This window comes from Dipodomys merriami, unplaced genomic scaffold (genome assembly GCF_024711535.1).
Source record: "Dipodomys merriami isolate MVZ:Mamm:240054 unplaced genomic scaffold, mDipMer1.0.p SCAF_137, whole genome shotgun sequence".
Lineage (NCBI taxonomy): Eukaryota > Metazoa > Chordata > Mammalia > Rodentia > Heteromyidae > Dipodomys > Dipodomys merriami.
In genome coordinates, this window is record NW_027202682.1 from 1642654 (window position 1) to 1658868 (window position 16215).

At 63.9% G+C, this 16215-nt stretch overlaps 3 protein-coding genes across 3 annotated transcripts; 1 reads left to right on the top strand and 2 right to left on the bottom strand.

Moving 5' to 3' along the window:
• Positions 1–410: 410 nt before the first annotated feature.
• On the bottom strand, positions 411–1737 carry Uqcc4 (ubiquinol-cytochrome c reductase complex assembly factor 4). The gene is made up of 2 exons (XM_070019915.1): positions 1676–1737; positions 411–1599 (listed from the first exon to the last, which is right to left on the bottom strand). Exons 1-2 carry the CDS (start codon positions 1705–1707, stop codon positions 1236–1238), a joined length of 396 nt encoding a protein of 131 aa, XP_069876016.1. The 5' UTR covers positions 1708–1737; the 3' UTR covers positions 411–1235.
• Positions 1738–5724: 3987 nt separating this feature from the next.
• LOC138825308 (protein PERCC1-like) lies at positions 5725–8184 on the top strand. The gene is made up of 2 exons (XM_070019708.1): positions 5725–5886; positions 7303–8184. The coding sequence occupies exons 1-2, from the start codon at positions 5779–5781 to the stop codon at positions 8182–8184; spliced, it is 990 nt and encodes a 329-aa protein (XP_069875809.1). The 5' UTR covers positions 5725–5778.
• Positions 8185–8695: 511 nt separating this feature from the next.
• LOC138825309 (coiled-coil domain-containing protein 154-like) lies at positions 8696–15883 on the bottom strand. Its single transcript, XM_070019709.1, has 17 exons — positions 15582–15883; positions 15083–15341; positions 14797–14986; positions 14501–14547; positions 14201–14296; positions 13806–13929; positions 12497–12598; positions 12273–12401; positions 11831–11955; positions 11366–11492; positions 11146–11283; positions 9998–10117; positions 9839–9915; positions 9508–9625; positions 9348–9434; positions 8956–9143; positions 8696–8870 (listed from the first exon to the last, which is right to left on the bottom strand). The coding sequence occupies exons 2-17, from the start codon at positions 15283–15285 to the stop codon at positions 8756–8758; spliced, it is 1986 nt and encodes a 661-aa protein (XP_069875810.1). The 5' UTR covers positions 15286–15341; positions 15582–15883; the 3' UTR covers positions 8696–8755.
• Positions 15884–16215: the final 332 nt, after the last annotated feature.

The window sequence follows — 16215 nt, forward strand, 5'->3', positions numbered from 1 at the left end:
TGAGTTTTAAGGACTTTCCTGCCCTGCCTGGCTTCAAACTATGACCCTCAGATCTCAGCCTCCCGAGTAGCTAGGATTACAGGCATGAGCCATGGGTGCCTGGCTGTGTTTTTTTTTACCCTCTTCAGGAGCCAGTGAAAGCAAAAGCAAGCACTGGTTTTAAAGACTGCCCCCTAAAACAACCTCAGCTCTGCAACTCCAGGAACTAGGTCAATCGGTCTTTTCAAATCTCTTGAACACATAAACATACTTGTCTCCACCCTACTTCTCTCCTAGTTTTGGAAAGTGTGCTGAACCCTTGGAGCATGTTTGGAGAAAGGCCTTTAGAAGGCAACGTTTACCACAGCCAGGGCAGCTTACAGACCTCTCACACATGTGCGTCAGAAAACAAAAAAACTCATTTCCTTAAGTTTGTTTAAATAAAAGTTCCCTTTTACTCAATTTTCTTTTAAAATTCAGAATTAGCAAGCATTTTTCCCCTTAGTACCTGAAAAAAATATCATGTAGGTAATCCAAAACAGTGCCCTTCATGCAAAGAAATACTTTAGCACTATTTAGAATCCACAATTTGTTTTTAATTTTACTTTTGTGCCCATACTGGTGTTGAACTCAAGAGCCTTGGCACGCTCCCTCGCTTTCTACTTAAGGCTGGCATTCTACCACTTGAGAGCCTTCTTAATAGGATTACAGAGTGAGCCCCCAACACCCAGCGCATTTAAGTTCCTATTTAAGTAAGAAAAACCATCTAGCCATCTTTTTAATTACATGGGAGGAAAATAAGAGAAAAAAGAATCACCTTAACCTGGCTTTGGTGTTGTCACACTATGATGTTAATATGTAAAACTAATACCCACAGGTTATTAGCTACACACATGGTGCCACCTTATAAACACTGCTGCCAGCTATTTTGTCTCATACAGTAAATGACCCACAAAACGGCCCTGTGCTACTTGTGTCACCAGAACAGCGTCGGATACACGATTAGGTTGTAGGAAGACCACGAATCCAACGGCATACAGCGCAGGCCAAACGTCTGTGGAGCTGAAGTCTTGGACGTAACCCTGGCTATCCGCGTCAGGCAAGAGAAGGGTCCGAGATGCTGACTTTCTGCCCGGTCTGCGCGCGTGTCAGCGGCGAGTCCTTCGGAGCGGACGGCCCGTGCTTAACCGGGATAGGAGCCGCCGGAGCCGCCTTTCAAGGCGAGGGGCGGCGGCCCGCCTCCTTCCCGGACCGTGTCAGCTCCCCGCCACGCGGGCGGCCGGAGCCGCGAGCTGCTCCGCGCCGGGGCCGGGCGCGGGCGCCTCTCCGCGCAGCGCCCTCCTCCACCGCCGGTCCGCGCCGCCCTCCTCCCTCAGGTAGCACCAGACGACCACCGCCAGGAGGGAGAAGGTGACGGGCAGCACCTTCCTCCCGGAACGCTGCCGCTTCTCCCGCAACGAGTGCAGCACCGTCCAGCGGAACGGGTGGGCGCCGCTGGGTGCGAACGGGAAGGGGCGGCTGGGGTCTTCCCCCGCGGGCCCCTGCGCCGGAGGCCGGGGCGGCGGGCCGCTGCCGCCGGGCGGCGGGTGCAGGCTTCGAGCCCAGCGCGCCCGCACGGCCCTGGAAGAGAGAGAGAGCAGTGAGCGTGCGCGTGCGCCCGCGCCCGCCGCGCCCGCCGCGCCCGCCCGGCCCTCACCCGGCCGCGGGGACACGCAAGGCGCCGCTCATCGCGACCTCGGCCCGGCGCTCGGCGCCACGCGTCACTTCCGTCGCACAAGAGCGGAAGGGACGTCATCCCGGGCCTCCGCTCACGACTACAGAACGTGAGCCCGGCGGCGCGGCGGAAATGACGCACCCCCTCGGGCGGGCTTTTCCGTGCTGTCAGGACCCCTGGGGGCGCGGGGCATACCGGGAAATGTAGTTCCTCGCGCAGCAGGCCCGAGCCTGGGGGCCGGAAGTCGCGTCTGTAGTTCGGCGGGGGGGGGGGGGGGGTGGCTGGAGGGACGGAGCGTGGACGGCGGCCACCGCGGGCCTTCGTGGTGGCGGTGGCCGGTGTTTGTGGTTAGAGGACGACGCTTCCTACCAAACACCACCCTAAGTGACCCGCGCCAAATGACGGCGGCCTGAGCCCGACCTGCCGGCGCCGGGGACGGACCCCCGGACAGCCGCGGGACCCCGGCCTCCGACGGCCAGCCCGCCCGGCCCGGAGGGGCCACACGTGCCGGGACGACAGGGCGGCCCTGAGACCACGCGCGGTGGCGCGGGCGGGCGTGGCCAGGCAGCCCCCCCCGGGCCTGGGCTCTGGACCGAACCTCCGCCGTCTGCGGTCGCCCGGCCGTGGGGGGCCCGCGGGCCCCGCGACCCGCCGGCCACGCACCCGAGCAAGCCCATGCCGTCACCCTGCGTCCCGCACACCCTCCCCTGAAGCAGATCCCCGGCTGGGAGGCCCTGCCCGCCCCCCGCCCGCGCCCCTCCCCCGGACATAGACCAACACCTGAGCGCTCATTATCGCAAAGCACACACAGAAATTTCACGGGAGGCCTAATGTCCCGCTAATGGGGTGGGGAGGCCGCGCCCTGTGTGCTTAATGGCAGGGTAATTTATTGTCATGCCACTTGAGAGCTGACATATTGGAGCTATTGATTTTCCCCAGGAAGATCAATATGGGGGGGGGAGCAGGGCCGCAGAGCCATCCTTCAGGGCCTGAGAGCTGGAGGCTGGCGGGCGGTGGGCAGCGCTCCGAGCGCCCCAGCCTGAGGTGGGAGACCGGCTGGGAGCAGATGCTGGGATAGATGCTTGAGCCCCAGCCGGGAGCCCAGATGGGTGCTGGGGGCTCAGGGACACCACGCGGCAGACCCTGGCCCCCGACCCAACCCTGGTAGACACGAGCAGGCATTGACTCCATGAGTGCGCATCTTTGCCAAGCCATTGTCCCTCTCCAGTCGCTGTCCCTACCTAACCTCACCAGAAACAAAACCCAGAGAAAGGGGCTGGGAAGGTGGCTCAGTGGTAGAGCGCTTGCCTTGCATGCCTGAGGCCCTGGGTTCGATTCCTCAGCACCACATAAGCAAAAAGAAAAAAAGCTGGAAGTGGCGCTGTGGCTCAAGTGGTAGAGCGCTAGCCTTGAGCTGAAGAGCTGAGGGACAGCGCCCAGGCCCAGAGTTCAGGCCCCACGACGGACCAAATAAAAACAACAGAAAAACAGAAACAACCTGGTGGACGCCTGGTGTTCCTGAGCTTAAAACTCAGACAAGGGGCCGCGTCGCCCACCCCTGCACGAGGCCCCAGGCAGGCTTTGGAAATTGCTCGGGGCCGTCCCCATCAGTGCCCCTCAGCTCACCCTGGAGGTGGACCCTCCCCACTGCCTCCTTCAGCTCTGACCAGGCTCGCTTCCCAGGCACACAGCCACTCTGGTTCCTTCCCTACTCTAGAATTTTCCATCCCAGGCTGGGTTTTTCCTCTCTCATCTCTTTTCAGGCAGGAACCACCACCACGATTCTGCAGGACAAACAATGGGTCTGGCAGTCGGGGGAAGGGACAGCTTCCAGCAAGCACAAGAGGCCTTTGGTCATTGCAGGAGTAGGGGGTAGGGTCAAAGCCGGGATGGGGGAGCAGTCCCAGGGGGTATGTCCACCCATGCCCTTGCTGGCAGGAGTGATTCCCGCTTTAGGCTTTCCAGGGACACATGCATAGGCACCCTCCATCTCCTGCTCCGTATTTCCCAGCCCTTCACGAGACCTGACCTGTCTGCCCAGCTCCACCTCCAGCCAAGCCTCCAGCTATGACTTTTCCCTTGTGCTGAAACGGATGGCCACAGCTGAGTGGCTTAAATGACACTCGGCTCTGGAGGTCATGATCTAAGATGACACAAAGGCCTGGAATTCAGGTGTTGGCAGGTCAGTTGGCTTTTTGGAAGCCCCAGCATCCCTTGGCTTATGGCTTCTTCACCTTCAAAGACACAGTGCAGCATCTTCGAGCTCCGTCTCTAATCTCCCGTGCCTATGTCTGTATTCAGGGGTCCTGTGCCGACATCCAGACGCCTGGAAACCAGGAGTCCATAGCTGTGGCGTAGCATGCGGGCCCTGCCCTCTGCCGGGAGCCCCTCCGGAGGTTTCTAAGGCAGGAGGGACCTGCTTGAGGGCAGGGCTGTGTCCCAGCCACTCACCTCAGCCCGGGCTCCCCACCACCCAGGGCTGGGCCTCACAAGCAGATGGCTGTGACCCCAGCCTCAGCCCCTGCCTGTCCTGACTCTGGTCAGGGTGGGACACACAGGTCCTTCAGGCCCCTCCTGAGGCCCTGGGTGCCCCCCCTTCTCCCCGCAGAGGCGAGGTGTGCCACAGCGCCGCCGCACCTCTGCACCTCTGGAGGGCTGCCAGCGTGGACTCTACCTTCGTCTTCTGCCCTTTCCTACACCAAACAGCAGGGGGCACTGTGCCTCCAGCCAGGCATTGCTGTGGCCTCCTCCACTCTAGGGACCATTTCTGGGGTCCTGGCAGGTAGGGAAGGGGGCATCCAGGCCCCAAGGCCTGAAGGCCTCTGAGCCTACAGGAGGTAAGACCTGTGTGTGTCCTCACTTGCAGAACAGATGTCTGGAGCCCAGTCCTGGGCGTCCTGATGCACCAGGCCAGAGCCGAGGACGCTGAGGCTGAGGCTAGGCTGCCCACGGCCAGGACAGGGCAAGTCCCTTTGGATTCAGGAGTCAAAGCAGCCCCTGTACGATTCACAGCTCGAGCCCCAGTCTGGCGTCCACACGCCTGAGCCAGAGGTTGGGAGCCGTGGAGGCAGAAATGGGGCCCAGGCCCGGGAGGGTGTCACGGCATGCCGGGACGGCTGGACCCAGTGCAGAATGCTGAGAGCCACGGAGCTGAGCTTGCGTAGACCCAGGGTCACTCCAGACACAAGTGGTGGGGCTGGGGTGGGTGGATTTGTTGTGCCCCCCACACCCCCGCCCAGCAGGCATCCTTTGAGGACCGGGGATGCTGACACACAAGGACAGTGTGGGGACAGGGACATACGGTCACAAGTCCAAGAACCGTGGGTGGCCAATGGCCACCGGCATGGGAGAGCAGGACCAGATCCTCAAACCCTGGGGACCCTCCAGAGTGAGGGCGTGCATATCTCTGCCGCCTGCAGTCCCTGCCTGTGACCATCCCGGATCCTCACACGGCCCCACGTGGCAGGACCCCGGGAAGTCCACTGAGGCGGGCCGGACGCCAGGGAGGAGGGGCCACCTCAGCCCTGGGTTAACCAGGCCGGCTGCCCACACCCGTGGCTCTGGAAGAGCCAGGTGGCAGCTGGGTGGGGCAGCAGCCCTGCCTGGGCTGGCAAAGATGACCACGGCCGTCCCCAAGGGCCGAGGGGGGTGAGCAGGGGTTCCAGGCACTACCTACACAAGCTCCGTGCCCTGGGCCTGGACACGGCCCCTTCCCACACTCTGTCCCTCTGGTCAGGGTCCAGGCAGCTCCGTCCCCCCCCCCCGCCCCCCGCCCAGCGCCCTGGCGGCTCTGTTTACAGCCCGTGCTGTGCGGACAGGATGTCTTCTGGAGAGGTGCACTCCAGAACTCAAAATAGCATGAAATTTAATTTTCCGCCTATTTGGCAAGGCCTGGACCAGGCCCAATCAGCAGCAGAGATAAGAGTCCTCGGGCCCAAGGTGTGGGCCAGCTGGGGCCAGGCAAACACTCCACGGTCCCCCGGCAGGCCGGGGCCCGGCCGGTCTGCAGGCACTGTCCCCATCGCGGGGCCCCGGTTGCCGGGCGCTAAAGCAAACGGGCTCTATTTGCCCAGTCTGCGAGGACAATGCCGTCACCAAATATTTGCCGGCCCCAGGCAGCCCCGGAGCCCGGCTATAAATGCTTGCGCCCAGGTAGAGGCGGGCCCGTGCGCAGGAGCTGCAGCCCCCATCAGGTAGGAGCTGGGCGAGGCTGTGGGGAGGGCTGGGGGGCAGCTGCCTGGCGGGGCGGGGTCTCTGCACCCGCTGGGTCTTGCTGGACCTCTCCCTTGGGAGGCCCTGCTCCAGGAGTGACCATCCTGACGGCCAGTGCTAGGGTTCCCAGAAAGGTCCTACACCAAGGGAACCCAGCAGGAGAGGACCTCGGAGTGGCCGGGCCAGGCGGGAGCAGGCAGGGGCGGCTCCAAGCTCACCCACACTCCATGCCAGAGCCTCAGGCCCCAGGAGGGGCCTGCCTGGGTCAGCCAGACCCCAGGAGACCTGCACAAGCGCACCCTACACCACAGGTCTCTCAGAGAGGCTACTCTGAGTGCCTGCTCCCTGCCTTTCTGCTTTTGGGGGGACCCACTCAGCTCCAGCCTGGGGAGGGACGTGGTGGCATTTGTCCTGCTGGCCACTTTCCCAGCGACCCCCCCCCATCAAGCTCCAGGCCCAACTGCTTCCACTGGGCCTTCCTGGGTCTGCACAGAGGCCCCTGGCTCTCTGTTCACGCTGGGGTCCTACCTTGGGATCCCCCCGACTGAGCGAGAGGTGCGGGTTGGGCTGCTCTGGAGTCCTCGCCTCCCCGGGAGGTCAGATGTTGGGTAACACCAGAGCCTAGCTGGGTGTGGTGTGTACCCGTGACCCCAGCACTCAGAAGGTGGGGGAAGAAGGGAGCGAGTTCAAGACCAGACTCAGCTAGGAACAGAGCTCCCCAAGCCCTGGAGCTTGTTGGAGGGGCAGGGAGCACCCTCCGCCCACCCAGGCAGCCCTGGGCCGGGGGTAGACGCCCCCCCCGCCTCAGCTCTGGGCAGGGGGCCCCGGGACCTCTCCCTCCTGCACGGTTCTCGGTGGTTTGAGGGCTCCGACGGGCATCTTGCTCCCTGGGCCCTGAGGGGAGCCCCCGACCCCAGGCAGGCACTGCACCAGTGGGCAGCCCTGTCCTGCCCCCCAGCCTGGCACACGGGGGCCGGCCGTGTGCCCACCGGTCTGCCCACCTCTTTGCTGCTGAGCCATGTCTCCCTAAGCTCCGCAGGGCAGGGGCTCCAGGGAGCGGGGGGCGGGTGGCCTTCTTTTTTTTTTTTTTTTGTCGGCCGTGGGGCTTGAACTCTGGGCCTGGGCGCTGTCCCTCAGCTCTTCAGATCAAGGTGAGCGCTCTACCACTTGAGCTACAGCGCCACTTCCGGTTTTTCTGGTGGTTTATTGGAGATAGGAGTCTCACGGTCTCTCCTGCCCGGGCTGGCTTTGAACCTCGATCCTCAGATCTCAGCCTCCTGAGTAGCTAGGATTACAGGCGTGAGCCACCAGCACCCAGCTGGGGTGGCCTTCTTAGGGGCATCGAGTGCACAGGGCACGGCCAGGCCTGCCATAACCCGTCCCTCTCCACCTCCCAGCAGTGCCCACCGCCCAGACGCCCAGGCAGCTCAGGTCGGGAGGAGATGGCCGCGGGCGTGATACGGCCTCTCTGTGACTTCCGGCTGCTGCCGCCATCCCACCAACCCTTCCTGTCCTTGGACCTGGAACCCCCAGAAACTTCTGAGGAGGAGGAGGAGGAGGAAGAGAAGGAGGAAGAGGAGGAGGAGGAGGAGGAGGAGGAGGAGGAGGAGGAGGAGGAGGAGGAGGAGGAGGAGGAGGATCTGCAGGTGGAGGGGGCACAGGCCTGCTGCCAGCCCCCCCCGAGCTCAGGGGTGGCCCCCCAGGGTCCCGGCAGCCCTGAGACGCCGCTGCAGCTGCTGCGCTTCTCGGAACTCATCAGCGGTGACATCCAGAGGTACTTCGGCCGGAAGGGTGGGGGGCAGGACCCAGACGCCCGCGACACGTCCGTGCACAGCCCGCCCGCCAGCCACTCCGCCCGGGAGCTCTACTACGCGGACCTGGCGCGCCTGGCCCAGGCCGGGCCTCTGGAGCAGGAGGAGGCCGCGGAGCCGGGGCTCTGTCCCCCCGAGACGTCTGAGGGGCAGGCACACCGGCCGGGCCTCGGCAGCGGGGGGGCCTCGCCACTGGGGCCCCTGGCCGAGCTCTTTGACTATGGGCTGCGGCAGAACTCCGGCCGCAGGCTGAGACTGGAGCGCAAGTATGGCCACATCACCCCCATGACCCAGAGGAGGCTGCCCCCCTCCTTCTGGAAGGAGCCAGAGCCCAACCCCCTGGGCCTGCTCCACCCCGGCACACCGGACTTCAGTGACCTGCTGGCCAGCTGGTCAGTGGAGGCTGAGCAGGAGCTGCACAGCCAGGGCGCCCGGGCTCTGGACGCGGCTCAGCTGGCTGAGGCCTAGCAGAGGAGGGGCCCTTCCCAGGGTGCCCATTCCCCCACCCCCTCTGGGAGCCGGGGGAGAGCGGGAATGCGCACATCCAGCCCACCTGACACTGACCCCCACAGCTCCCACTGTGCGCAGCCATCTCCACAGCTCCCCACGGGAGCGGGGACTCGGGTGGGAACCGCGGCTTCCAGGGCGGGCGGGGAGACCTGCTGGGGAGGCACCCCTCCCTCGGCAGGGCCGGCCTGGCACGCCAGGGCTGCGCACAGGCCCAGCCCCTCCCCAGACCCGTGGGGAGAAGCCGCTTCCCTGGGCTGGAAGGGGGAGGGGTGCTACGCAGAGCTGGAGACACCCCAGATGGGCCTAAGTCGAGACCCATAGCACCCGCCTGCCCTGCCAGGTGCGGGACTGGGCGCCTCTGTGCACACCTGCCGGAGCCCTGGCCCCCTGGGGCGTGGGGCCCCGATGCTGGGCAGGGCAGGAAGGTCCCGGGGGACGGTCCAGGGACTCCCTGTCAGCCGCAGAGCCCGTGGGAGGCTGTCCCAGAGGCGTCAGGGGACTGGCTCTGACGGGGACAAGCACTGTGCTTTTATTTCTGGGAAGGGGACAGAGACGGCAGCTGGGACACAGGCTTTTGGCGGGAGATGGCACCTGGCCTGCGCTGGGCCAGCAGGTTCATGAAGACAGCCTTCCACTGCAGCCACCTGCGTGCAGACACGGCTCATGCAGCCCCGCCCGCCTGGTGCGGGGCGGCCGCCATCCCGGGACGCCGGGCGCCCTGCTGCCCACCTCAGAGCCTGGTACACGCCCCAGCGGTTCACAGAGACCAGCTCGCTGGGCGCCACGTCCTTGACGAAGAACCGCTGCCTCACCAGGGACATCAGCATGCGCTTGCTGCCCAGCGTCAGCGGCCAGGGCCCCGCCCCACTCCACAGGAGCAGCACCGTCTCCCGCAGGCTTGCCAGCTCCTCCTCGCGCTGCGGGCACAGGGTGCGAGTGCTCCCAGAGCCGCGGGGGGCGGGGAGGGAGGAGGACACACGGGCAGCGAGCGGGGGGAGGGGAGTCGTCTCCCGCGGGGGGCAGCGGTGCTGGGCGGCCTCCAGGTGGACAGCAGGCCGTGGAGTTGGCAGGACTCGGGCCGGGCTGGGACCCGAGGGACCGAGGGACTGGGGGGTGCTCACCAGCTTGGTCTCTGTATTAAACTTCAGGTTCTGGATGGTCTTGTTAGCTTGGATGCTATCCTCCAGCTTTAGCACTTGCTTCTGAAACTGAACAGAGCCTGTTCCTGAGCAGCCCGCGGTGCCCAGGGGCCCCGCCCAGGCCGACCAGGCTGAGGGGTACCGTGGCCAGGTTGCCCTGGATCTCAGCGATCTTCCGCCCGGGGTGGTCCTCCTTGAGCAGCTGCATGGATGACTGCAGCGAGGCCAGCTCCTGCCGCACGAGGCCCATCGCGGCCTTTCTGTGGGGGCGGGGGCTGGCTGTGGGGCACCCTGGGGGCAGCCAGAGGACGGCGTGGGCGGGGCGGGGATTCCTCTGGCCATCACAGGCTTAAGGAGCTTGAGGGGCTCGGCCCTGCCGCTCTCCAGGGGGTCTGTGGCAGAGGTGGGGGCGGCGGGGGTGGGGAGGGGCAGGGAGGCGTGTGGACGGAAGAGCCGGTGCACTGGGCTCCCACCTGGCCTTGCTCTCCACGGAGACCTTCAGGTCGGCATCACTCTTGCGGAAGGCACACTCCTCCGAGACGCCTTCTATCTGAAACGCAGAGTGGGCGAGACTCAGGGCGCCTCCAGACCCAGCCTGGGGCAGACACGGGGAGAAGGGAGATGGCACCCACCTTCTGGGAGAAGTCGTCCACCTGCTCCTGCACGGCCCGCAGCTGCGCTACCGCTTCCTTCAGCCCCAGGGCCAGGTCCTCCTGAGACTTCCTCTCTGCACATTCCCACTCCGTCTTCGCCTAGGATCCAGATGTGAGGTCAAAGCTGGAGTCCAGAGCGTGTGGCTGGACAGACGCGTGGACGGGAGGGGGGAGGGAAGGGGAGACCAGAGCCCAAGTCCACCTGTGACTGCCAGCACACTTGTGCACAGACCTATACCCTGGGACAGCCTGGGGCAGCCTGGCCAGACACAAACGGACAAGCCAGCAAGGCCAAGGAAGAAGGAAGCCCCAGGCCCCTCCAGGCAGGGTAGCCCGGCTGAGAAGGACCCAACCCCTTTGCCAGGGTCCGAGGCTGGAGCTGTTCTGACTCCACGTGTGCGCAGAAGGGCCGCAGGGCCAGCCGGAGGAGCACGGCAGACCCGTGCCACCAAGACAGGCTCAGGGAGAGAAGCCGGGGACACTGCATGACTCCTCTGCGAGAAGTCTCCTCTCCACAGCAGGCCGCTCAGAGACAGGAAGGAAGCTCATCTCGTCCAGCCGCTGAGGGGCCAGGGAGGGCGGCATTGGGCCAGGGGGCTTCCATCTGGGATTATGGGAAAGTTCCAGCACTGACTAGATGCACAGCTCTGTGGATCAACGAGTCACTGAATGGCACACCTTAAGGAGTGAACGGCCAGAGGCACCAGTGGCTCACGCCTATCACCCCAGCTGCTCAGGAAACCGAGATCTGAGAGTTACAATTTGGAGGCAGTCTAAGGAAATGATTCCCAGAAATTCTCATCTCCAGTTAGCCAGGAGAAAGCTGGAACGTGGCTCAAGAGGTAGCGTGCCACTCAGCTGGAAAAGCGAGTGAGGGTTCAAGGTTGAGTTCGAGCCCTAGTACCAGTACAGAGAACAATGCCAGGATGCCAGGAGCTGGAGCTGCCTCCCCAGCCGGCGGCCCACCCCCAGGATGGTGGAAAGCCACAGCTGTGGCGCCAGGCGCTGCAGCGTCAGCAGTGGGTCCTGGGCAACTAGCCAGGGGCCACTGCCTGTGACAGTGCCGGCCAGGGGAGGCCAGCGCGGGTCAGGCCTCCGCCCTGGGCCCATCTGTCTGGAGAGCTCACCTGGGATAGCTTCATGCCCAATGTCTGCTCCTGCAGGTCCAGCCTCCAGCTCAAGGCCAGGCAGTGATCACTCAGGTCCTTCAGTTGCCGGGCCATGTCGGCCACCAGGCCCTCCAGCGCCTGGCTCTTCTCTTGGAGCTGTAGGGGGAGGGAAGGGGTGGAGGAGGTCCCGGCCCGGTGCCCGCGTCTGGCTTTACGGAAGTCTCTGCTGGCCCCTTACCAGCTCCAGTGCACTCTGCGTCTCCTGCTGGGCCAGCTTACCAGCTAGCTGCACAGCCTCCAGATTCTCCTGAATGTAGGACGCCAGCTCCCCAGCCTGGCTCTCCTCCAAGCTCACCATGGCCTCCCTGTCACCAAGAGTGTCCCTCAGCCGAGGCTTGACCCCAGTCCCACCGGGGAGGAGGGGCCCAGCCACCAGCTCCGGAGCCTCCCATGAGATCCCACAGACTAGAGGGTGGGGCGTAGACACAGGTGCTGCCACCAATGGGGGGGGGGGGGCTGCACTCTCCAAAGAGGGAGGGACAGGATGGACAGGGAAGGGTTTGTGCCACAGACCCACCAATCTGCACCCATATGGCCAGCGGGTGAGCTGGGGGGAGAGAGGGGCAGGCAGCAGGGCTGAGCCTTGGAAAGCCCCAGCAAGCCCCTGCAGACGGGCCTGGGTGGCCCTGCAGGCCACACCCACCGGGCCTTCTGCTCAGCCAGCAGGACACGGCTCAGTGACAGCTGATTCTGCCGCACAAATGTGGTGAGTTGGACCACGGCTGCGTCCAGGCCCTGGCACTGGCCCAGCAAGTGGCCTTCTTCCTCCTGCGACAAAGATGGCCCTGATAGCTGGGTGCCTGTGGTTCACGCCTGTCATCCCAGCTACTCAGGAGGCTGAGATCTGAGGATCACGGTTCAAAGCCAGCCAGGGCAGGAAAGTCCGTGAGACTCTGATCTCCAATAAACCACCAGAAAACCAGAAGTGGCGCTGTGGCTCATGCGGTAGAGCGCTTGCCTTGAGCTGAAGAGCTGAGGGACAGCGCCCAGGCCCAGAGTTCAAGCCCCACAACCGACCGAAAAAAAAAAAAAAAGATGGCTCTGAGTTCCAGCACCTGTCCGCCCAGCTGTCAGCTCGGGCCTACCTGACGCTGAGCCCGCACGGTCTTCATGTGCTCCTTAGTCAATTCCAGAAGCTTCTGCCAGCGGACCTCTAGCTCTTCTCGCAAGCTGTTCTCCGCCTTCAGCCTCATGGTCTCCAAAGTCTTCATTCTCTGCAGGGACAGAGAACGAGCCTGTGCCCCTGCCAGGTGGGCAGCAAGGGGCCATCCCAGCCGGGACCCCTCCCGGCGTCCAGCCCAGTCCCCACCTGCTCCAGGGTCAGGAAACTCTTCTGCAGAAAGCCGCACAGCTTTGCCTCCCTCTTGAGGAAGCGGAGGCTCATCTCCTCCCCACGCTTGGTCACCAGGACCTGGGGAGGCAGGCACATGGTCACCTGCAGCCTCCCCGCGGGACAGCCTGCCTGGCCCCCCAACGTTCCTGGGCCCAGTGGCGCTAGGCCCACCACATTCAGGTCAAGAAGGGCGGGGGGCAGCGGCCACAGTCCCCACTCCCCAGAGGACCCAGCTTGGGAGTCAGGAAGGGCCTGAAGGTCAGGACACCCTGAGGTCTAGAGATCCTGGGCGTGTATCAGCCTCCAGATGCCCTCGGAAGGCTGCGGGATGGCCACAATTCACATGGTGAGCTTTGGCCTCAGGCAGGGAAGCGGGTCAGAGATGGCCCACAGACAGAACTTCCTTGGAGCATGACAGCCTCCACCTCTGGGGCCCCCAGAGGGTCTACAAGCTTGGGGGCCTCCATCCCGTATCTTCTGTGTCCATTCCATATTCTTTACGTCTCCATAACATAAACTCTCTCTCTCCAGACCTCTTTTCCACAGCCAGGTGCTGAGTGTGGGCCATGAGCAAATGGGCTCTCCCTCCATCTGAGCACCTGCTGACATTCCTGCCCATAAAAATATTGGAGTGCCTTTGAGCAGGGTCAGCAGCCAGACTACAAATGCTTCAGGTTTTCAAAGGTCTCTCTTAAAGCCTTTACCTCCCATTTTTACCACTACAGCCCCAAGGTAAATAATTTCTAAATGTTCATGGCTCTGTGCCAATAAAACTTTATTTACAAAAACAGTCACTGTGTCATCATGTGCTGACCCCTGGTCCTAGAGAGCCCTTCCACACCCCTGTGCTCAGAGAAAAAGCAGGCAGGGCCTACACCCAGCACATCAGGAACTTCAGCTCCACACCCCTGCCCTCTTAGGAGAGCCCATATGTTGATTTCCCAGTGGGCAGTGAGCGGACACCACCAGCTCTGGGCAGCAGAACTATGTGGGAGCGGCTGGGAGTTCCTGGCCTGGCCCCGTGAGGAGCTGGGCTGCAGATGTGTGGGCCCTGTCCCCTGCCCCACGCCGTACAGCAGGCCCCTCCTCGGGATCACCAGTGGGAGGGAGCTGGTGGCTCAGAACTTATCACCCACCCGGAGGGAAAGGCTGAGGCCAAACATGGCTGTGGAAGGGGCTCAGAGAGCAGATATCCCTTTTTCTGACCTGGTTGGAGCGGCTTGAACTGGGAGAGGGAGGCGGCCACGGCAGCGGCCCCCCGGCAGCGGCCCCCCCCTCATGGTACCTGCAGCTTGGCCACCTCGCGGTCCACCTTCTGGCTGGTGTCCTTCTGACTCTTCTGCAGGGCGTCACAGGCCACTTCTCGGCTCTGTTCCTCTTGCCTCAGCAAGTCCGTGAGCTGCGTTAGTCTAGGGACGGTGGAGACTCATACCAGCCCCAGGGAAGCAGACGGGCTGGGAAACACAAACCACTTGGGTAACACATGGCAATGCCAAGCAGACTGAGGACGGGACAAGCCTTGTGGCTCCACAGACGGCCCCACAAGCGCAGTACTGATGATGGGCATGCTCTGGGGGTGCTGAGCAGCGGGGTAGGACTCCATCCGTGGCTAGATCAGCCATGCCCAGACACGTACACCAGGCGGGTGGCTCAGGGCCAGCGTGGGGAGGCCCGGCTCACCTGAGGTTCATCTCCTGCTCCACACCCTTCCTCTCCGAGTTCTGCAGAGCCTGAGTCCTCTGGATCTGCATCAAGGCTTCCCGGACCTCCACCAGCCTGGCACAGAAGGAGTCACCTCTGCCAGGCTCAGGGCAGGTGGCACAGCCTCCCCGGCTAGCCTCCCCGCTGCCTCCCAGGGCAGCCTGGGGAAGACCCAGGGCAGAAGGTGGGCCACGTGCAGGAAGACAGCTGACTGGGCACCCCAGGGCTCGTGGCCCCCACTTCCCACTAAGCCCATACCTCTAGAGGAGGGGGGGGTACCTTTTCTCCAGGACCTGCATCTGGTTCTCCTTCTGGGACCCAGGGGACTGCAAAGAAGAGGGCATGGAGCTGAGCAGGCTGGCTTGTTGCCTCCCGAGTTCCTGCAGCACAAGGAAGTGTGTGCTGGGGGGCAGTGTTAAAGGCCTGGGGTGCTGTGCACCCTGGCATCAATGACCCAGCTGGACTCAGGGTCCAGGGAGAAGCTGTCCCCGTGCCCAGGGAAGGGGCCATGCGTTGTGGTTGGACAGCCGTGCACTGTGGAGGGCAGGGGGCTGTGGCTACTGCCCCAGGCTCACCTCCAGCGCCTCCTTCTCCGGGGCCAGGGCCATCTGCTGTGCCTTCTGCTGCAGCTGCTGCACCGCTGAGGTCTGCAGATGCAGGCGTGTGCGCACCTGCAGCAGCTCCCGAAGCAGGCCCAGCGTGACATGTTCGCAGCGCTCTTTGTGTCCTCGCAGGCAGGCCACGTCGGCCTGCAGGTCCGCCACGCTGGCCAGAGTGGGCGGGCTCAGCTGTGTCCGTCCTGGGGCGGGGGTGGGGGCAGGGAGTCCCACTCGGCCCGCCTCAGCCCCGCAGGCAGCTCACCACTGCTCCAGCTGCCCTTTGTAGTTGGAAGCTTCCGGCTTGGGGGTGGAGGAGCTGGGTGCCCCGTGGCTGCGCTCGTACCTCTCCGGAGTCTCTTGCAGGCTCAAGGGCTCGGGGCTGGTCAGGGCTTCTGCCAGGAGCAGCTCCAGGTCCTCCAGCGCCACAGTGCTCGGCTGTGTCGGGGGCGACATCCCCGACAGCATGCTGCCAGCCAGCTCTGTAAGCTCTCAGGAGCGGGCTCTCGGGGTACGCCCGATCGCTGTAACGGGAACCAAACTGCAAGGGTCACACCCCAACCTCTGGGTGTCTTCTCTTAGTCTGGCCTGGGCTGGGCAGGGGTTTGGCTCAGCAAAGTCTAGGGCCCTGAGAACGCACAGGTGGCCAGCAGGAACAAGACAGGGCTCCCATCTGCTAGCTGTCTGTGGGGGTCCAGAAGCAGAGTTGTCCCATGGACCCTGTCCATCCCGGCTCGTCTGACGTTACCACCAGAAGCCCCTACCTGCAGGCCTGGCCTGGGGCCCAGTGCCTGTGGCTGTCCTTAGAGACCAGGCCGAGGCAGGCGGGGAGTGGCCGGAGGCAGGAGCGAAGTCAGGCAGAAGGCTGGGGGCCTCTGGAGAGGATAAGGGCTGGGCCGGGGGAAGCGGCAGGGGAGGCCGGGTGGGGAGTCGGGCCCCTGGGGGGCTGGTAGGATGGCTGGGGCGCTGGGGGTCGGGAGCGGGTCAGCAGGGGGGGCAAGGGCCTCGAAGCAGTGAGGCGCGCGATTCCTGTCCTCACACCTGGCCTCCTCAGAGAATCCCAAGGGAGGTGGGTACAACCTGGCAGCAGGGTTATTCTGGAACCTTCCTTTCCTCACCAGAACCTTATGACTTCATGGCCCAACTGCCAGTGGAACCTGAGCTCTCCCCTGACCTGCCAGTGTACTTCCACAACTGCCAGCGTCTGCGCGGCTGAGGGTACTGCAGTGTCTGGCAAAGGCCGTCCCCGAGCCCTGGCTGCTGCCTGCGCAGGCAGGGGACCCCAGGAGCCACCCAGGTCCTGGGGGCCCAGACCTGGAGCAGGGAGACGAGGGCCGGCCGCGCCCCCCTCCCCGAAAGCAGGGGTGGCCACACAGCCACGGCAGCTTGGGGACTTCA